We start from the raw sequence: 23,281 nt of genomic DNA on the forward strand, positions 1-23,281 counted from the left end.
AGCTGCTCTCTTTTTCCAAATTACAGTGTGAGGGAGGAGCAGTGTCCGCAGATACTTCCTAGATAATGAGCCCTGATCTTATTCCAGGAATACAGAGGTTAGAGCCTTTTCCTGTTTGTTTGCATGGAGACACTCCCAGCAAACTGCAGGGCTGCTGAGGAGTGCAGAGCCAGCAACCTGATTAGCTTCCCCATGTGCAACTTCTCTGAACCCACTGTGGCAGTAAAGGGGGAGGATAGCAACACAAACTCTCTTCCTATAAAGACTGAGAAGCCTTTATCAGCTGTCTGAGCAGATATATCTGTCCTGGTTTTAAATCAGAGAATGGCTTGGAGGTCTCATCATATGTGAAAACATAAAGAGGTGAACTTGAAAACATAAAGAGGTGAACTTGTGGAGTTCCCGCAATTCAACACTGCGAGAACACAGATGGGTGCTAAGAGGTGGAAGCTAAAGATCTCAATGAGCAACATCTCAGTGATATCCAAAGAAGCTAAGGTGAGTTAATTTTCCATACTCAGAATTGGACAAGCATATTGTCTACTGGCTAGAGCCTGGACTGGATTTCAAACTGGTTCTTTTCCAAGTCCTGCCACAGGAAAGTGCGTTCTTGCTCAAAGCTACCGATTTGTTCATCCCTGACTGCTTTAATAAGCTGAATATAAGTTCCTCAGCTGAAAACCTGCATTTTAGTACACGCCCAGTGTCCAGATCACTGGAACCAAGTGCATTGGATGCCAGTGTCCTACAAATAAGGGTTGGTCATGACATTTAGCTGAAGTAATACAGGGAGACGAAGTAGGTGTAGATATTAGTTTTTCAGAGGCTGAAATATTGGATAGACTTCTGGAGAGGCCAGAAAAAGGGCCAAGAAACCTGCAGTTGCTAGTATGGAATGTCTGCTGTCTCTTCCTCAGCAGCAGCAGCACCTCATTCAGCATGAGATGGCACCAGTGACAGTGCCAAGCAGATACAGTGGTGTTCTCTTCTCACCTTAGAGCTTCTGCTGTGCCAGCCATCAAGCTAAAATGCCTCGCCCAGGGAAAATGCCCCTAGCTACATGTGTCCAAAGACAGAGCAGACATCCCTGACTAGCAGTGAGACATTTGTTTTTTTATGACCTCTGCAACACTGCTATTGGCATCGAACAATCAGCCCCCATGGAAGGTGCATATTTATCTCTGGAAACGTGGTCCAAAAGTAGTTAGGCCAAACAAAGCTAAAATGTTTTCACTCCATAACTAGAGTGCAAATTTCAGGAGGCGACATTGCTCACTGCTAAACCTTTCTGGAGCTGAAATGAAGCATGAGTCATTAAGTAGTTTCAGTAGGTGACATAATGAGTAACCTGTTTCCTTGGATACGTGAATGGACTTTCAGCAGGTAGGAGATACGCTTCTTGTAAAAGGATGAGAAGGTTTGGCTCATGCAGAGATGATTTCTTGTGAATGTTACAGCAGAAAATAGACAGCCTTGAGCTTGCTAGATCCAGAATGCAAAGCACGAAGATAGCTTTTCCATCCTTATGAAGAAATGAGTCTAATATGCAAACTATACTACAGCATTGGTGATAGGGTAGCATCAGTAACAGCAGCAGTAACATTTTCACCAATTACAGAGGTAAAGACAAATCCCCTTTTAAAGTAATTTGCAGACAACACAAAAAAAATGACAGAATGGCAAGTGGTGGTAAAAGAGGGCAATTCAGGTCCCTTGGAAAATTAGACCCTTTTAAAGAATGTGTTTTAATACAGGTGACATACAAAGTCACTGATCTGCAAAGCACTGCTGTATACAGACGAGTGGGGAAAAGCACCCATAGGAAAGCCATAATGCTGAAGGCTTAAAGATCACAGCATGAAAGAATTTCACGAGAGGTAACAGTGCTTCACTGCAGCAAAAATGGCTTAAAAGGAACCAGCTGGCGAATAGGACAAAAGGAAGAAAAAATAGGAAGGTGCATTCTGTGCTATAGTGACAGCCCCTGTTATGCAGATATCATATACCTTTTTAAAAGAGCTGCAGGAAAATGAAGCAAGGAGGTACAGAAATTATCTGAAGGATGGAGGATGTGCACTGCAGTCAATCTTTTTATAAAGAAAACTAAGAAATTACTTGACCTGAATAAACAAAAGGAGGACAACAATATCAGGTGCTCAGATGATGTCTCAGTTTAGGATAGCCTAGATCAACAAGGAACAGTCACAGGAAGCTAAGGATGTAAGATAGAAGGAACATAGTACAGGAAGAGCATAGTGCAGAAGGAACAGGACAGAAGACAGAGCACAGGGCTCCTCCAAACCCTACAGAGAAAATATTTGGTCTACAGTGCTAGTCCGTACACTGACTGAGATCTCTCAGAACAGCTAAACCAGGCTTGGATTTAGAGGAAAGCTACTGCTAAAGCAGGTGGGCTGGAGAGCAGCTCTGCACCATGCATTCCATAGTCTGACACTGGAGCCTCTCCAACAGGATATTGTAATGGAACAAGCATTGCAAAGGACTGGACTATTCCCTACCTCCCATTCCCTTTAAGTTCTCTAGGTATTTCACTTATGTTCAGCATATTCGTATGCTTGGTGCAGGTATTATTTATGAGCCAATACCCTCAAGTCTGGACATCTCTGCACATGGGCACAGCAGATTCTACAGGTATCATTAAAGATGACTGCATATGGGAGCTACTGGGTCACTTGTGCTGATGGTAAGGTGGACAGTTGAGGATTTGCAGGATTAGCATTTTGGAGTTAAGGTGTCTGAATTCTCCAGAAAGAAGTGCTTCCTATTGGAAGAAGTTAACGTCTTTTCTCTTTTTTTGGAGATAGTCTGTTCTTCTCTCTCTATGATCTATGAATAGTAAATAGTAAACAGATTCTCAGGTACATTACGAAATGCTTTGTATGCTGCATTAAGACCCAGTGAACACAATCAACAAGCAGGGCCCAGTCCATGACTGATTGCTACTAAAGCAATACAACCTTGAATAAAACTTTACTAAGAAAGATAATTGCAGCAAGCTGGCTGTAAAGCTAGTTATTTGATAAAGAATCTGATTCTGCCAGGAAGACTTAGGCATGTACTGGGAAGACCTAACAGATACAGTTGCCTCATCAGATGACTTAATCAGAAGACTGCTTAGCTCTTGCACAGTGCTTGGGTGTAGGTAAGACTTGGCTGCTGCCTAGAAGCTTACACAGCCAAGTGTTTGATTTAGGAGATGAAGAGAGTCAAAGTGTTATTTGGGTATGAACTAGAGGCAAGACCTATTTATTCCAAGCTTGAGAAACAAACTGCTGCTTCTTATTGCTACACAATCTTTCCATGGCTCTGTCAAAGGCCATCCTTTGAGTGCGCTACATTCCACATACATGTTTTTCAGGGGTGGGTGGGGGGGCTTATCTGACTTAAACCATGAATAAGTAGTGTTTCTCAAAGGAAATACAGACATCAAATAGATATTTATAACTTACCTCTACGATTAACAGGATCCTTAGCTACATATGCAATATAGTCTGAAGTATCCTGTCAAAAAATTAAGATATCTACAATGAATGCAAAAGCATATTTGCACTGATTACAGCAAAAGATCACAGTCCAGAGTATGTACAGTCATTTGGGCAGAGCCACAAATGAATATTTTGCTCTACAGATGCATATTACTTAAATCAAATATAAAAGTTTTTTGGTTTTGGTACTCATTTCCTTTTACCACTTTCTTTTTTACACAATATGATCCAATCCATCAGAATTTTAAAATCTCTTCTATCAATCAAACAAACTCAGTAGGATTTTGCCCAGGCCTCATTTAGGAGGGACTAGAATTACAAGTCCTTATTTTCAAACTACCCAGAGATTTCGGTTCATAACATGAATAATCATCTGGTTCTGCCGCAGTAACAGCGCTGCTCCTCAGAAATGCTGAGCAATGGCATTTATTCCTGTGTGACAAGCAGGTGTTTACTTTACCGACTACAGTGCCACATGGCACAGAGGTGCTCAGCCACTGCTTGGCTCTGACAGGCAGGATCCCTGCACGCCCTCCCCAGCCCTTGGGCTGCTCCCTGCCACACCTGTTGCCTGGTGGATTTTCTGGCAAGAGCACACAGACATCTTCTTGTGGGAATTTTTTTCTTCCTCTCTGGCCACTCCTATGCTCCTGTGCACAAATGGTGCAGACTCCTATTCTTATGCAGATTTAACAGAAAGGTCTGGGTTTCTGGGAAACACTTAGGCCTGCTGATATATCTGAAAAATGCCATGTTGCCTTGATGCAATCAGGAAGTCCTGCTTAGATCTGGTATTCCCTGACTATGCCTTGTGAATCAGATAGGCTAAACCCAAGGGATATACAGGATACATTACAGCTGACTGCGTACCCAAAGCCTTTTCAGGTGACTGATCCAAAATCATTGCCAATTATGACAAGATCTAACATCATAACAAATATCAATCTTCAGTTAAAAGATAGACTTCTTCAGCACAGCTTTTTCTAGTGCAAGCACACAACCACCACACAACCAAAACAAATCACTTGGGCTCTGGTAACAGATGTGTGACCATGTCAGTAAATGCATCCTTGGAAGGCACTCAGACACAGCAGCAGGGAGGCTGGTCTGTTGAAAAAGCACAGCTCTACCATTTTGTCTCGTAATTTCTTACACATCCTGTGGCACAGTGTCCGGGCATTGACCACAGTGGAAATAAGGATGCATATCAACAAGTAAGGGGAAAACAAAGGTGACTATGTCTATAGTAGCAAATAATTCAGAGCCCATGTCTCACTGTACTAGTTTCTCACAGCATGCCCTGAAACTCTCTGAGGGACCAGCGCATGTTTGGCATCAATCCCAAGAGACCACTATGAGGGAAGAGAGTGAATGTGTGGGTGCAAATTGCACTGTGTTATTTATTTCAGGGCCAGAAAGACTAGAAAATGGGCCACAGATCAATTAATTTACTACTTCAGGCATAGCTAATGGATACATTTATGCCTGAGTAAATCATAGATCTATCTCATAGCTAGCGTGGGTGTGACAGTCTGAAAACACCTACTCCTTATTTCATTTAAAGCTCTGAGATTCAAGCTGACTTATGGACCTAAGGACCATTAAGGACCTAAGGTAGGCACATTTCAGTGTGGCTAAGTTAGAAGACCCTCATCCAAAAACTATACAGGACTTGGCTGATGCAGGAAAGTGATCCTTGACATTCAAGAAGTGAAAACAGGTATGAATGAGCTATAATTTTCAGCCTGAAGACATTACATTGCAGTGTTAAAATTTGGAGGTATTGCTGAAACTGAAAAACTACTGCCTTCAGGGACCTCTGAGAGACCTGCCTTATTAGACTTTATGGCATCCCCCACTCCAAAATTTCAGCAGATATCTCCAAAAAACAGATGTCTTCTCTGGCAGCCTGGAAACAGCCACCTGAATTTACTATGGAGAAAAATTGTTTAGAGTATCATAGGAGGGGCTGAATAGAGCTAAAGTGGATTGAGTGCACAGCCTTGGAAGTGAAATAAAATGGTTCTGAAATGGCACATAAAAGGATTTGGTACAGAGGTTTTTAAGCTCCCATATTCTGACACAGCCAGAAGCTGACTCATTGCAAAGGGAAATATCGCAGAAGTATATATTCAAGCCATTCTCCAGGACTGCAGAACACTTCTCCAGGGGTTATATTTTGAATAATATAATTAATGGTAAGGGAGTGGGAGGAAGGTGGTAAAGCTAACTGTTATGACAAATGGGAGGCAGATATCCAGAGCAGAAAGGTTGACAGGGTAGAGAAGTGATAGTCTCACCTCCTAGTAAACCAAACACCAAAATAACTTCAAAATAAGGGAATCACTTCCTGAAGAAACATGGGCACATATCTAGTTTCTTAGGTCACCATGGCCTTTCTCCAACCTGTTTAAAAGCCATATAAGGAGATACATTTATGGTCCGGAGGCCAGCTATGGTTGGGAGATGCAGTTTGGTGGTGGCAGTCCACCACCAAGTAGAAATCATTAAGGGCTGATGAAAGTTATGTCTAGATAGCTCTCTGATGAGTAAATAAATCTGAGAGCTAAATCACAGACTTGCATTTTGTCATCTTCGACATGCACCCAGTACAAAGGAACTAGCTGCTTTTTGCACAAACTTTTGAGTTAAAGTTGTTCCTTACTAGACCAGAGATAAGCTTGTAGAAAAACATTAGATACTCACACCTATTTTCTTCATCCCAATACCAGAATGAATTAGTGCAGCAGTCTTATTGGGAACACAAATTCATAATTTCACTGTACCTTGTAGGCTCCCTTGCACCATGGACATTTTATTTCTCTGGTAGCTCACTGACTCAGTAGTGAGATTTTTATCTCTTTAAAACGTTTGGAAGAGCTTGTTTACTCCAACTCCAGAACTCTACTGCTGTTCCTCTCCTCTTTCCTGTTAAATCATTTCATCAGTGGGCAGTGTGAAATGGTGTTTCCAGGACCTAGCATTTGGGATGGCAGATGGGTAGCAAAGAATCTTCTTATGGAGGCAGGGAACTGTGCTAATCACTCCTCTGCCCACTTCAGGAATTGTTCATTTACAGCATCCATTGCAATCTGTTGTGTTTCCAAGCTGCTGTTGATCCATTTTTTGTTCCCCAAATTATTGTGATATTGTGTCCTTTTCCCTTCTGCAATTGTACTGAGCTCAGTGAAGCTACACTAAGACTAGAATCTGTCTTTATGCTTTCTGACAAAAACACAATGAACAGAGAAAGCACCAAGCATCTTCACCTTAGCAGAGTTAACTGAGAGAATTAACTCTCAAAGCAGGCTAGAAATTGCCTTACTTGTAGTACATGACTGATATATGACAGATAATCACATGATGGAGAAAAAGGTACCCATTCAATTAATCTAAGTTTAAAAGCTTTCAAACCTCTTAGGTAAGAGCTCTGTCACTAATTTATATTTTCCCCATTGCTTCCTGAATGACAAATACTTTTGAAGCCCATTTATTAATATACCTTTGGATGAACGGGTTATAAAAATAAGGAAAAGCACAATAAGCAGGAATCTGCCCTTTGATCTAAATTAATAAAATTTGCAGGTGTATCTAAAAGCTTTGCAAAACAGAAGAGAAAGATCTGTGCTTTTCCTGAAAGTCTGCCTTCAACCTGCATGACTGTAGCAAATACACCTGCAGGCAGAATTTAGCACAGTCTTCTCAATTCACACTTGCATTTGAGAAGAAAAACAAAAAAAGAAAGAGAAGCACGCATTACTACAAATACTATAAATACTATAAATATAGCTGCAACATATTCTACTACTGTAAAAAGTACAAGATAAATAACAGGATAAAAATCCATACAATGCCCATATAACTATTCTACATTACTCTGAAAAACAAAGCCCTGCTTATCAGTTACTATATGAATGCTTACAGCCCCTTGATAATTTTTGTTACAGTCATCCAAAGGGGAGGATCCATGAACGCTTGTCAGCCATTCCCCTCAAACAGAGCTTGATGGCAACAATCAAGAAAAATTTATGAAAGAAGAAACAGGAGCTGAGTTGTGGTTGTATTTTTCTTTTAGTAAGATGTGCTTCAAATTTTATCACACGGCCCTCGTAAAGCAGTTTCTGTGTGGGAGAAGGCTTTACAGAAATGCTTACCGGATCACCTCCAGACGCAAAGGAGATGGATTGCATATGGTGATTTGCTATGATCTGTATGGATCAGAAAGAATAAGTGTGAGTCAGATGGGTTTCTTACAGCCTGCAATTCTGATTTCAGTTTTTTGCTTGTATGCTGGTGAAAATCCAAAATCAAGATAAAAATTACCTACAGGGACTTCAAAGAGCAGCATGATAATATAAACAAACTTAAGGATAAATGTTTCTGTTCCGGTGTTCTTTAAAACATATCAGGATATTGCAAGATTGGTAAATGTGCTCAGAACTCTAGTAAATCATACAGACCTGTCGGAAAGTGTCTTTGGAGAAATTTTAATCTGCTAAAACTCACTTTCTTTATTACAGATAATGATGAATGAAACAAAAGGTCCGATTCATCAAACCATTTTTCTGCTGATGCCACTCTGGTGAAATCAATGAAACCATGCCAACCTCTACACCAGCTAAGATTCCTAACATTGCATCCAATACCTAATCTGTCATTTTATGTTTCAAACATCAACATGTTTACAATATGCAAACAGAATTTTGAATCTAGCTGCAGCATAGTATTGTGGACAAATTCACAGGCACACTCCAGGGCATTTGAAATTCAAATTGCTTATGTACAATTTGAACTAATATGATATTTCTCTGGGAAAAGACAATTTGTCCTGAACCTCTAATAAAAGCAGAACATCTCTGCTATTCTGAGAATCAACGTACAAAATCTTTTAATAATGAAATAATGTAACAACCAAGAAAGAAAAGGTCATTTGAAAGAAATTTTCACTTGATATTTGAGTCACAGAGGCCATGCCAAGGGATTCATCTGAGATGGGACAGGCCGCTGTTAAGTGCCTCAGAGCATCTGACAATAAGAATTAAGATCTTGGTTCTTCACTTTGGAGAGGGAACCACATACAACAAACATTCTGGAAAAACAATATAGGCTAGAAAACTATTCTCTGTGCTGTTTTCCCTAACCTGCTTCTTAAAGACATGAACTATCAACTGCCTTCCTTGGAAAGAAAAAAATCTGACAGAACTTTCTCTGAATCTTGCTGCTTCAGTAAGTCAGAGAGAGTGACTACTATTTGTAGTGTTTCTTTCATGTAAAGAGCACTTCATTTTCAATAGCCCTGCTTGTCCCACAACATCCTCCAAAGATGTGGTAAGTTTTTAAGAGTACACTTGTAAATTAGTGCTCTGCTACTCAGCAGTGAGGATTTCCTTCTCTTAAAGAAGTAAAAATTGAATATGTAGTACATAGAATACATAGAGAATGTAGATTATCCCAACAATAGAACTAAAATAGTGAAGTTCCGTTGCACAATTTCATATTATCACTATCTTGATGTGTGCAAATAACCTAATCTTCTATTTTAGCATGTAAAAGAAAAATTATTTCAGAATGTCGCTAAACTAATTTTTTCCAAATTTTAAGGAAGCCGAAAAGTGCTTGAAACCATTAGTTCAAGTCAGGCGTTTTTTTAATTCCACAGCTAATTTAGTTTGAAGTTGGGGTATTCCCCATCTCATCTCTACCAATATCAAAATACTGAAAAGAGATACAGCAAACTATCAATGCCTTGCATTGCTTAAAATAAAGCAATTCACTAATGTTGGCATACAGCTCAGAAACCTTTTAATCTATGCCAACCTTCATTTTAAAGAAATAAGCAAAACAAAATCATGTTCCGCTCATCCCTGCTCAAAATGTTCACTTTGTGAACTGTTGTGCAGGGGTACATGCAGTTGCTTTCCTTCTACCACAAGGGCCAACAACCCTGGCTTGTCTTTTCTTTCCTCTCAGATCTGCCGGGAAAAAGACACTATTACAGAAGTTGCAGCCATCCTCCTGTGTGGGGCCTCACAGGGCAAAGCTGCTGGGCCATGCTTAGCTGCAATTCAAATCCTTGGCATAAACAAGAAAAAGAGGAGGCCACAGCCAGACCAGGGATCTCTGAGAAACCAGACATTTCCCAGGCCTGCAGCACTCAGAAGAGTCTACTATTCCTCAAAAAGAATGATACAAGAGGAAGATGAACAGTTTTGTCAATTCAGAGAAAAGGCAAAACATGTAGGGGATGACTCTTTGAAATAAATGAGTTTAACTACATTTCTGCCCTAGCATTGGCTGATGACAAGCTGACTTTCAGGGTTTGGCACTTCCTTGGTAGAGCTAATTAACATCACATTCTTATGCTTCTGATGGGGTGTAATTGTCCTTATGAAAAGCACTGCTGTTCATATTCCATAGTAAGGCTACAGACTACTGCAGCCAGTCACGGCCCTGCTCCCCCAGTCTCAGTGCTCACTGCAGAGGATTGTGATGCTTTCTAAATAAGGATAAGAATGAAGATATACGAATGAAAACATAGTAACGAACAGCAAGCTTTTTAATAAAAGGTATATGTATTCTTTCTTACTTTCTAACCCTGAGGCCCCGAAGGCATCAGTAGGAATTTTACTTCTTTACTCTCTGTATCTGGGCAGAAAGTTGCATGCCCTAATGCAATATGTGGCTCACAGCAAATAGCACAGCAGTGGCTACGCATGTCTGTCTGCTTCCTTTTTATATATACCCTGAGCAAGGATTTTTCTCATCTCATACATCATTCACAAACCACTGCAGTGATTCCCCAAAGTCTGTCTGTACCTTCAGCACAGTGAAGAAGAAGAAATGAGCTACTTTAAAAAGGCTGCCTTGTCTCTCTAAAAGACTGGCCTTTCACTGCACTGCAAAATCCCTGAGGCTGTATTTTTGGCAGCACCTCAGGAACAGTTTGCCCTTTAAGACTCTAAATGGGAAGAAAACAACAAAATTGGGGACACACGTTCAGTATTTTAGTTGTTGCTCCAAGCACACCCCTTTTATGACTCTGAAAGTTTGTAATTTTATTCAATAAGAACTCCCACAACCATATAATGGTATTTCACATCACAGGTCTTTAAAGAGCAAAACCAATCTGCCTGAAACATGGCAAGAAGAAAATAATTTATCAAAGCTGTGTTGAATAGTGAAATAAACTGACTTCCACTATGATTATATTTTGAGTTCATTCATTTTATGACATTATTGAGGAATAATTTTGAGCAACCGAGTACTTGGCAGACAGCAAATAATTGTGCAGCAGGCTGTTCATCAAAAGCCTCACAAGTTAATACAGAAGTTACACTCACCTGTTTTGTATCTGGATTCATTAGATTTAAGCTGCTGGTGGAGATATTCAACATTATGCTCATTCCTGCAAACTGAAGATTGCTCTTTCCCAAGATGCTAGAAAGGACTTTGCTTGGTGGCTGTGAGGAGGGGGGGAAAAAGCAGATTTTTGTTCTCTGATTCTTTTTTTTTTGAATGACCTTCATTGTATGCAGGGTTAGTGGTGATCTTAAAAGCTTCTAAAAAGTTTATGACTTTTCAAAGATCATTAATTTGCAACAGCTGTTTTCCTCTGGAAATTATTTCTCATTTATACTACCACTACTTCTACTACAACTACTACTACTACTACTAATAATAATAAGTAGTAATAATAATAATGATAATGATAGTAGCCAAACAGTTCTTCATATGCTCTTCACCAAAAATAAAAAAATAGGGGTTTTGTGAGACAGCACCAGTGTCATCATCACCAAGGGACCAAGTAAGCAGATTAAGATGAATGCCTTCAGTCAGTATCTTAAAACAAAAATGTGCTTATTCTATAAAAATAGCTTCAACTCTTGAAATTTACTGTTTGCTCTACATCTACTGACTGTTCTACCCCTTTGCCACATGGAAAGTGGGACTCCAGCGATATTGATGGAAGGCTCACAAAATGGGATACAGAGAATTATGGACTGGATTACTTCTAAAGGTCCCTTCCAACCCCCAACCATTCTATGACTTTGCTTGTAGACTTTAGAGTAGGTTAAAGCCAGATATAGACAAATAACACCTCTTTATGCTGGGGTAAAATATGCATCTAAACATTATCAGAGAATAAGTATACAAATGTAACACAGGGGATGTAATAGTATTGATAAGTTTTATAGGCATTTCACCAGCTCTTAGGAGGTTTTGCAGCAATAGAAATTATGCTGTCAAAGCAAAATTCATAAACTTCTCACCTTTGAGAGCTATGGGGAACCACATAGCTGCGTGAGAGCAGCCACGTTCAAGTAACCACAGCCTGTAAAAAACAAGGCTGCCCAGCAGTCACAGACCAAGACCTTTAACTTGCTCTACTTGCATTGGTGAATATTCCTGCTGGTCATTAGTGTATAAACACAAAATGACTGGAGACAGTGCTCTTCTGCCACTATATTTGCACTTGTCCTAAGCTGCCTGCAAGTTTAGATGGTTTTGTTCCTAGCAGTCTGGATACATTTGAGCTTCTGCAGTCCTGAAAGTTTACATATATTTAATTTAATCTTCTTTCCCTTCTGTTTAACTGATTAAAAATACACTACGTACATACTGCTCCTATGTAACATGTGCTGCACTATTTCAACCCTGTCATGTTACAGAGCTAGTACTTCATTAAATTCTCTTTTGAACAAACTCTTTTGAGTATCTCTGTATCTCCTCTTTCCTTAATCCTTCATGATTCCTGAATCATGTCTAAGGATTACCAACCCTGTGCTGGTGCAGGTAAAGTGTGAAAATTTGGCTTCAGGAAGTACATGTCACCTTAACCAAATTGATATGCCACTAGTGGGAGAAACATGATGAATGTCCAGACCCGCAAAAGACACATGTCTTTGATATTTATCTGAAAATCTGTTGCTCTTTTCAACAACTTATAAGCAACACTACTTTTACATCTATAATACAGCAAGGTGTCTCACTAGTTGCTTGGAACGCTGTTTAACTTATTTTTTCACCTGCATTTTGTGTCATTATGCTTTCCAAGAAGAAAGATACTTTTGTCTTTACTTTCAAATTTAAAATGAAATGACAGAGAACCATGAAATGCCAATGAGATAAATTAGGTGGAGGTGAAACTATAGCCTAATTTCTGACACAATTGCCAATCACACTGTGACATGTCACACACGACTGATTTTACCAGGGTATGATTCTCTATTGCAAACAAGCGGCATGTCATGGTATTCCTTTCTGCTGAGATTCTGCCTAGATGGTGGAGCAGCTGGGAAAGCAGGCAGACCTTTTCCTTCACCTGCACATTCTCCTCCTCTGCCCAAGAACACACACAAGAGCTAAAACTAACTACTTTCTATGCTTCTTCCCTTGGAGATAGCACCACATCCCAGCTGTGCTCGCAGGTCTCTGGAGGAGACTGTTGAGAGCCATCAGTGCAGGAGCTGAGCCAAGGCTTCCTTCTCTCCCTGTATGAAGACTCTAACTCCCAGCACACAAATAGAAATAAAAGCAAGGTAGTAATGATGTCAGGTACACTCTGGACTCACCATCAGCACTGGACACTGAGCATCGGCCACAGGTGTTTACAGAAAAAGCAGAGGGAACAAAGGATCACCTCATATGCTCTTTCCATTTCCAGAAATCAGTGATAACCAAACTCTAAATGTCATCAGTATATCTATCTTTCAAGAACAAATCTAGTCACTTTCAAAACTATGTATGTTTTGGGCTTCTGCTGTATCTTCCAGCACCTATTTCCATAATTTACTCATGCATTTTATGGAAAGGCATCCCATTTGTTGGTTTTAACTCTTCCACCTGCAATCTACAAAAGAAAGAAAGTAAAAGGAGGAGGTTTCTATGGAAGAAACATAAAGGCACAATCTTCATCCTAGATGTACTTATATTTCCAGATGTGTACAAAAGCAGATCCTGACCAAAAGGGCAAGTGACAACATACAGTGAGTAAAAACAGCCAATACTCTAAAGGATTAATCAACTGCAATTCTCAAAGCTGCCTTAAAGTCACCTGCCTGCTGTGCCTGGTCTCCACTGTGCTGTACAGAGAAAATACAGTCAACTGCACTACAAGAAAAAGAAATACCTTTCGTTTCTTGAAGGCTCTTTTGGCACCAGGCATGGCTTCACAAACACGACTGATTGCTTCCCTGAAGAGACAGAAAAAAGCTTTATGGCAAAAGAATGTGTGGGTTTCTTCATTACGCTTGAAATGCACTGGAGAGAACAGTTTCAACTGTATTTCTGTGCACAAGTGAAGATAGTTAGCAGGTCAGTTAGCTTTCCTCTAAAAAAAAGAATGCTTCCTCACACTACTAAAAAGACCTTTTCTCACTGTAAATTAGAATATTGCTCATAATACCATCCTTCCAGTCTCACTTTTGTACATTCATTAACACCTTCTTCAAAAAAAAATGTTTCTTTTAGTGTGAGAGTTAGAAAGCATCATTTTTCTTACTACTATATTATGCACTTTTATACATTTTAATTTATACTATTTCAATACAGTCTGAGTAGTTTATTAGTAGCCTTACATTTATATTACAGGGAATATCATTGCCTGAAACAATATTTTATTTCAGTTTTTTAACATTGCTTCATTCTGCCCATCACACTCAGGCTGACTGAAAGAAATGCATGTCCAACATGGATTTGAATCTTTACCCTTTCATAGAAGAGTAACTCTACATCACAAAAGCTCTTGAAATCATACATTCCAATCAAATCTTACAGTTCCTTCCAGTATTTAGCAATTTATAATCTGAATGGTTAATCTGGTCAGTGTTTAGAATTTGCTCCTGTACACACACAGGCCTTCCCTCTGACCACTAGCTACAAGACTTTAATAGACTCGTCCCACTGCAAGACAGAATGGTTTCACAGAAGCGAGCAAAGGTGATTCCCAACCTTGTTTAACTATTTCTTATATGTATTGAGACTAACAGCAGATTATATTTAGAGCCAAAAACATGCAAATAACAAATATTTTAAGCAAAAACCCCCAAAACTCAAAAGCAAACCAACCAATCAAGCAACCAAACCAGAAAACAAAAGAATGGGAAACAATGAACTACAAGATAAAGAACAACCAAAATAATCAAAACCTTGAAACATCATCTAGAGAAAGGCATAATTGATATTAACTTTATGCCACGTGCTGTCTATACCAGCTCTGCACAGGATCAACAAGTGAGTCAGGAGAACAATGCCATACACATATATCAGCGTTCAACTTGTAATGGCTAAGCAAACATGACAGATTATATCAGGTGGCAATCAGTAACTGATCTATAGTGATGCCTTGTGTGCTTTTAGCTTGGACCCAGTTCAAAGTTGGAATCACCTGGAAGAATCACATTTTATTGGTTCGGGGAGATGGGTGGTTGGGGCAATGGAACACACCTTGAAGCAGGTTTATAGTCCTGCCATTCTGAAATGTGAGATTTATAGTGAGAGGTGGTTAAAAAATCTTTCAAGCACATTATCTTTTCTTCAGGTCTAGAGGAGAGGTGGTTTATTCAGTAACTTGTTCTATGCCTTTTTTTCCTCCACCTACATCTGTTTATCTAATAAAATTGCTTCTCACTACAAACCTTGCCTTTCATATGTACTCAGACCATTATAGTTACAATACACCATTTCATGGTTCAGCACCTGTGTTTAGCTCCCACCTTCATCACATTTTTTTACTCCAAACAAGTGTTTTAGTTAAAGTAATTACTAGATTTTCTTACAGGGCAAGTAAAAAGCAGTTGGTTTAAAAGAACATGTCTGATGCATCTTGGAAATAAAGCACAGCAAGCATCAGACAGTGATCACCATAATACTGAGACAAGGATAACTCCTGAAAATGTAACCAGAGAAAAGTAAATATACACCTCTCAAAAGAAAAATTCACTAAAAATGCTTTTCTTTTACTCATGAAAAACAAGCAGATATCATCTTTTGCAGAGTCATCCTCACTGGCTACTGAGCTAAAACTTGTGGTTTCCCATCTCTCTCTTCTGCTGAAGCAAATCCTTTGGAGGCAATAGAATGGGAAGTTCAGGCCAGTGGCATTCTCCAGCCCACTTCAGTCTTTCAGGCCTGTGCCTCTTGCTTCACCAGATGTGTCTTAGTTTCCCAGGCATTTTGACTGCAAGCTGCTCTCACAGAGACACCACCAACACTTGTCACCTCTTTGTCTATTCCAGTGGTTCAGCTGGTACATTGAGATACCTTGTAGGCTTTGCCTCTCACAGAAAGGACTTGGATTTCTGAGATATGTGCTTGAGGGATTAGTTATTAAATTAGTCTATCATTTCCTTTCTCTTCCTATTTGCCCACATCATCTTCTTTTTGTAGTGGCAGCACAGAACTTAGAGAAAGACAAGGGGATTTTCAGGCCACTGCACCCAACAAAAAAATGTGTGCAATCTTGTTTTTCTTCTAGGACAGGGCTGGGTATTGTAGCAGTACCTCTCCTGCCAGCTCCTGGTAACCAGACATTAATTGTGTTACTCAATAGATTCATCTGATTCAAGGACCTTGTTGATCGAGACTGCCACTTGAGATAGGAATGGAAATAACTAGGTGAAAAAGCTGAAACCCAGGGCAAGGCTTCACAAGGAAGCCTTGACTATCCCTCGCATGCCCTATCTTGGCAGAGCAGAGAAGAATTTTAAAAAAACCCTAATAAACAAAGAAAACCAACCAACCAAAAAAACCCCCAACCCAACCAAAAAACCCCCCATAAACAAAAAAAACCCCAACTGGGTTACACGTCTTCTCACTCCATAAAAAAGCACAATTCAGTTTCCTGCTATCTGTCTTCCCTTTGGTAAAATATCTTGGTTTTACAGAACTCAGTGTTCCCATAGGCTGTGGGAAGACTGGGAGTCTTTGGGTTTTGAACCTCTGTGAATACTAAATCTAAATCTATTCAAGCAACTGCAGGGTTCAAGTTAACAATGCTTTTAGTGAAAATGCTGGGAACTTCAGAAAACATATTCATAGAGCAATTCTGTGTAATCAAGGTCAGAGTGTCCTGGCAGCAACTCTTTGCATGCCTGCAACAGAAGGCACAGTACTTTTCCTGTGTGGGAGTAAAGGAGTCTAAAAGCAGTATTTGAAGAAAATAAGAAGAATAAGGACGACTAAACATCTGTCACTGCACTAAATATGCATTTTATCCAAGGGCCACCAAGACACTTAGAGGAATGCAGCACCTTTTCTATGATAAGAGGCTGAGAGAATTGGGATTCCTCAGCCTTGAGAAGTGAAGGCTTTAGGGTGAACTAACAGCTGTCTTCCAGCAGCTGAAGGGACCTACAAGAAAGGTGAAGAGAGACTTTCTACAAGAGCATTTAGTGACAAGACGATGGGAATGGCTTCAAACTGAAAAGATAGGTTGAGACAAGATATTAGGAGGAAATTCTCTACTGTGAAGGTTGTGATGCACTGGAACAGGTTTTTCCAGAGAAACTGTGGGTGCCCCAGCCCTGGAAGTGTCTAGGACCAGGTTGCATGGGGCTGCGAGCAACCTGGTCCAGTGACAGGTATCCCTGCCTATGCCAGGGGATTGGAACTGAATGGTCTTTACAGTCCCCTCCAACCCAAACCATTCTATGATTCTGTGACAGTTCCCCAGCCAGGTAGCCAGATTGCTTAGTGGTGTTGAAAGGATGGCCTAAAGACTTCTTTTCAGCTTGCACTGCTAGGAAGGACAGGGTAGATGTAACCATTTTTTTCAGCAAATCAAATTTGGAAATGCCTCAGCAGCACAAACACCTGATACACAAATCAAGCCCAGGAACAGGTATAGCCACCAGGTTAAGCATGCCATCACCTGACTTGTGCATGGAAACCCTTGCCTAAGGAAGGCAAAACCAACAGTTCTGTATAAATCTGCATATATATCTGGCTAGATATTGCACAATTTGGGAAAGCTGGATGTCATTACATTTGTTTCCTTTCTAATAGGAAAATTATTTGACATAGGCAGATATCACACCTTTCTAAGCCACATCCTGCTTCATTAGCTAGGCTCCGATAAAAATCAGTGTAGAGTTATGCTGATCTCTTGTAAAATTAGTTATTGTGCTGTCTGCAGTAAGGACCACATGCTGAGTTCCAAATCTGCCCAAGAGTATTTTCTGCTTTGCAGATGGTCATACTGTGGAGTCATTTTCTTGGCACAAAACATGTTGCGTATTTTGAATATAATTTCAGCATTCAAGTGCATTCAGTAAAAAATCACCGATATTCATTTTCTGAGATTGACCCATACTGCTTTAAAGTGGCGTGACATTTGAGAAAGAGGACATTTTACATTGCCATTTAGTTCCATTAATAAGGCTAATGCCCTGGTATCGTTCATAGCTTTAGTGATATTTTATTCTGTTATACAAAGTAGTCTACTTAGGAAGTTCAAATGTGTTCCTCTGTGAAACATCATCACATGAAAATTCTCTCCATTTTTTGTTTGTGCTGTTCCTGTTCTTAATTAATGTTATTTAATTGATTAAACCCCAGAATTCTGGAACTCAAATTTCAAGGAAATTACATACACATAGAAAAAACACAGATTTTCCCAGCATATTTGAAAAAAGTAAAACCATCTCATATAATGAGATGAGAAAATGTGACTACATTTTAGTATGAAATGTTTTGTTTCAAAATATTTAAAACCTACTAATACTCTATTTTAAAGATATTCTAGTGCCCTGTAATTCCCAAGTTTACTTCTCCCCACCTCAAAAGTTTAGGACTTCACAGGTTGAAAAACAGACAGCAAAAGACTGACTTTTTAAATGGAAGAACTGTTCAGAAGGTTCACAGTTATTTCTTAACAGTACTAAGTTCCTGTCAATTTTAGTCATTACCAAATATTGTACCAGTATTTGCTGAAGAGAAACAAAGTCTGTACTAAATTTTAAAATAACTTGCTTCTGAGAAAATAATAATAATAAAAAAAGAAACAGAGACCAAAAATACATTTTTAGAAGTCTGTTTAATAATTGAAATACTTTTTGTTCATTTGCAAAACAGGCAAAATGAGCATGCGCTGTCTGAAGTAGCACAGGCGACATTGACAACCTCCAAAGACTAAACCAGTGTTTGACAGCAGATTGACCATGTCTGGAGGATGCAAGGCTGAAGAAGTAGCTAAGGAGAATGAATCACCAGTATGGAAAGAAAGGGGAGGCTAACTGTGGCGAAGATGCCCCTGCTGCCAAGCATCCAGAGTACCATGCAGCAGCACCCCCGAGGAGAAATCCCCACAGAAACTGGAGCAGAGACCAAACGATGCCATTTGTTACCATCCTGACCAAAGTGAAGCCTGTCTTCATGGAAAACCTGGAAGAAAACTTTTGTGGAATAACGTAACATCAAGCAGATGTATTGCGCAAGCTGGTGCCACTTGTAGACCATGGAGACGACTCTTTTTCTTTTTGTCAGCTACCCATTCTGTTTCTTCACATGGAGTTTTCTCGCATGTAGAAAATCTAAAAGCAGAAAATGAAAGGAAGCTGGCCAACTTAATTGTTGCTTTACTGAATAAATTTATACACTCAGGTGGTTGGCTTTGAATACCACATGTCATTAGATACATAGTATGCAATCTATCTAATGATAGTTACTCTTATACTCCTGCATCTTCAGTGTGAGACTTCCATTAATCTCCTAAGAGAAACCAATGCAGTTTGAAGGACTCTTTTGATTTCACTGGCAAATAAACTCTTTATTTATTGGTACGCTCAGTGCTCTGTTCTCAGTATTTACAGATGACCTAACTTTTTAAGGAATATTTGACACAACTTCTTTAAAATTTATACCTTCTTCCATAACATGCAAGTAAGTTTCAGAAAACCCAGTCTCATTCATAAGGAACATAGAAATCTACCTGATCTTGATGATTTCTTCTAACACAACAGTTCTGAACAATGGTCTTATTTAAGAAATGTAGAGTGAAACTTGCTTATCCTACTGGCACACCTTAACTATATCTCTTAACTCTGCATGCCTACAGAGCTTTGATGAACATAAAGTAAGGGTACATGAAACTTTGGTTTTGAATGTACAGCTACAAAACCTTCCTTATAGACAGCCCTCTAACTGTCAAGAATATAGTCAATTACACCAAAAGCATCTAAAAAAAAGTACTTTAAGGTACTTAAAGGTACTTAATCCCTTAGCATCTTTCATGGTCTTCAGGCTTTTTTCCACTCAGCCTGGTCTCTAGCTACTTATCATAATCCTGGTCAGAGAAATAGAGAGACAAATTAAAATTGTTTTCTGTTGCTTAATCAGGTTCATAGTAATCTCCAAACTGGGCCGAGCCTCAGTTCATTTACTAAAGTATTTTCTCTCAAAGAGTAGATATTAGCAGATATTTCAAAGGCAGACACAGGAAACTTCACAGAAGTAGAGTGAAAAAATTTAGTCTAACAATATTTTTCTCTAATGCCTGACTTCATATCCAAAGCAGGACTTGGGAGAGGTATCTTACAAAAGCTCTGTGTAAGACAGATGACACTCTATAAATATCTGGGCTGTGTTTGCCAAAAAGGACAGTTCAGTGTTGATGAACTGTCTGGCGTGACTGGACATATCATGTGAACAACAGACTAATTCCTCATGCCATCAATTATTTGTGTAATCAAGCTGCCAGGTGCTGTTATCAGAACTTGAGAGTGTTTTGGTTTCCAGATTTCTGTCAGTTGTCAACTCTGTACTGTAATTTGCATTTCAAATGTGTTAAGACCACTCTGCTTCAGGTCATGCTTCTGCAGACCCATGTGGAGTCACCATCTTTCTGAAAAGTCAGGATACTGTGATATCTGTAACTGCTTCCCTGACTATTTGGATTCCAACTTTCTACCTTCCCCATCCTCCAAGAGGCTCTTTGTTTCCTTAAAAAGGCACATGGACTGGGAGAGCTCAGTTAATTGCTCTCATTCTAGCTTTGCATTACCATATATTAGTAAAATTATTCCAAATATTAGGTAATAATTTCCAAATACTACCACATTGAAAAGGAAAGATTCCAACCTTAGGCATACAAAAACATATTCTATCATCACATGTCTGTGCTAATAACAACTTAACTAGCAACTGTAAATTATTCTCAATCTATCAGGCACTATAGCTGTCATTGTCCCACTCAGAGGTATGCTGTATGAATTATAAGGATGTCTCCATCCACTTTTGAGACTCCTGCTTCCTGGTGAACCAAGCAGCAGCCAGCACCTCATGCTTCCCACAGCTTTGACTCCCAAGTAGCTCTGCCCACTCTTCCTGTAACTGCAAATGGTCTGTGTGTTCTGCCACCTCCTAACACCACCCCACAGACAGAGCTCTCGTGGAAGAAGGCAGAGATAAAACACACTCACCTTTAAGCATGACAGCATGGTAAGGAAGACACTGAATGCAGAATTCACTGCAGATAACAGATTACCTGTCAGCCTTCAGGAATCACAGGAGACACATTCTTGCTTTTCAATGTCGTCCACCCTTTCTTTCAGTGATGCTTGATGACAATTTCTGCAAACAACACAGATCCAGGTGAAACACTACATCAACTAAACTGTTTAATATTGTTTAGCATTGGACTCAAATATAACTCTAACATTTGGATTTCTACCATCTCTTCTCCAGGGATATTGGCATAAATGGATTTGGTTTAATAATTTTATGAATAAAGTTCAAGCCTCAAATTTGGAGAGGAATATTTTTCACGCTGTTCATCCCAACAGAGTTAATGTAGTTACTGAGATCAGAGTTTGATTTGGGTCCACTGCTGATGTGAGGTATTTCTGCTCTCTGACCTACTGATTTTAAAACAACATGCAATGTAATATTTTACTCAGCATAGGGAGGTGTGACTTCATGATGCTGCATGCCATAAATGGATTTTGTTTAATTAAATGCCAGTGAACATGCATCCTTGTAGTTCAGACTCAAATGTAAAACAAACAGTGCATGCAACCTCTAATTCAAACCAGTGCATAAGTCACTCATGCACACAACACAAAAGTGAGGACACATTATTCTACTATAGCTTTAACAATAAGCAAACAAACATATTACATGAACTGTAAACACTGCACATATTGCAAAAGAATTTTACCTGATTGGTAAGATTATTTTTTACAAAAAGCCTGAAGGCATAAAGAGCCTGGCCACAGAAGCTTAAGAGTGGCCCCTTTCTACGACGATGATGGTAGGTTTCAGATGAACTTTAACCACTTGCCACCTGTGGTTAGCTCAGTAGTCTTGTCTGCTGTTCCTCCACTACGTTGAAAATTAAATGCTTTTGTCTTGCTGCCCAAGAAAGTCATCTTGACTTCACATGTGTTACAACAATTATCACTGGGTAATCAAAGATGCAACACGTGACTTCAGCTGGCTTTCCATTTATCATTATGTGTAATGACTGACCGTTGTCTGGCGCATCCTCTTATTTGCTCAAAGATTCACATGACATTACATTCATTAAAGGAAATAATAAATACAATACAACTGATTAATACTACTCTAGTTCTTCTATTTCCCCTGTAAGGAATGAATCTTGAGACTTGAGAATATAAGTAATGATAAAGGCAAAAAGTTGTTAGAAATTTTACATAACTGCTCATTTTTCCTTCAACTCAAAATTAGGGCAGTAAGGTGCCACCAAAGTTATTAAAATCTGATGAATAGTATGCCAAGTGAAGAGTTTGCTCACTGCTCTCACATGAAGATAAATGTATTGCTGCAAGTTTTAACATTATATTGTACAAAAAATGAAAAGGCAAAACTAATACTAGTTACAGGGTAGGAGAGGTAAGACAGCATTAGATGGCACAAGTCAATATTTTACAGGACTGTAATAAGGAAGGAAAGGCTGCTGACCAAAGTATTTACTCTGGGGCTTTGATGCAGTTCGTGAAATTGAAGCCAAAGTTCTTCATTTGTCAGATACGTCCATGCATGCACACTGATGTATATACTTTCCTAATGCATTATAACAGCTGTGATTTCAAAGCCATTCCAATTATCTACACAACCTTTTCACATGAATTTCTTACCTCTAATTCACCAGATAAGTGGAAATCTCAGTCCAATTTTTAAGTAATTTCTAAGTGCTCACTCAACAATTTAAGTGCCATTTACAAGCACTAATTCATTTAATCACAGAGTTGTCTGTGCCTGGGACTAACAGTTTGTCTCAAATAACACCAGGAGTTTTCAAGCAGAGCAGAAGACTACATGTCTTACCCTCCCATTACTGGGCCCCACAATTTTTTTCTTCTAGGAACTGATGCTGCTTATTTAACTTTTGGGGTTTTACTCATCCTCAAAGCTGACAGAGACATAAAGTGACAAATGCAATAACGTGAAGGCAGAAAACAGGCAAATTCAGGATTCCTAATAACTGACTTCCTGTGTTTAAGCTCTGCAACATGGAGAAAAACTAAGGTTAACAAAGGAGGCAGGGACAGGCATGTGATGCAGTGCTAGAAGGGGAGTAAGCGCTTTCTATGTGTCAAACATGATGCCTACTAATTAGGAAAAAATGCATCCAGGCTTTCACAATAAATCAAGTAACTTGATTCACTTTTTCTACTTTTTTAATACTGCATAATGCCAGAAGTCATATCAGTCCAAGACAGATCACTTTCTTCTATAACTGGTTTTGAAAGGCCTTGAAAAAATAACAGATCCAATAGGTGTGATGCATGCAGTAGGGTCAATTTATAAAGTTGTGG

The 23,281-nt window shown here is 39.3% G+C and overlaps 1 protein-coding gene across 12 annotated transcripts in view; it reads right to left on the reverse strand.

The window, feature by feature from the left end:
• The window catches only part of SHC3 (SHC adaptor protein 3), a 76,146-nt gene that overhangs the window by 15,410 nt on the left and 37,455 nt on the right, over positions 1 to 23,281 (reverse strand). For 11 of the 12 annotated variants that reach the window (XM_026792901.2, XM_074533664.1, XM_074533665.1 and 8 more), the window contains 4 exons: positions 13,636 to 13,699; positions 10,847 to 10,966; positions 7,661 to 7,714; positions 3,471 to 3,522 (listed from right to left, as the gene is read on the reverse strand). In XM_026792901.2, coding sequence (XP_026648702.2) covers positions 3,471 to 3,522; positions 7,661 to 7,714; positions 10,847 to 10,966; positions 13,636 to 13,699 — 290 coding nt within the window. The remainder of the gene's footprint in view (positions 1 to 3,470; positions 3,523 to 7,660; positions 7,715 to 10,846; positions 10,967 to 13,635; positions 13,700 to 23,281) is intronic. The other variant, XM_074533662.1, reaches the window with a different exon arrangement.

This window comes from Zonotrichia albicollis, chromosome Z (genome assembly GCF_047830755.1).
Source record: "Zonotrichia albicollis isolate bZonAlb1 chromosome Z, bZonAlb1.hap1, whole genome shotgun sequence".
NCBI classification, from domain to species: Eukaryota; Metazoa; Chordata; class Aves; order Passeriformes; family Passerellidae; genus Zonotrichia; species Zonotrichia albicollis.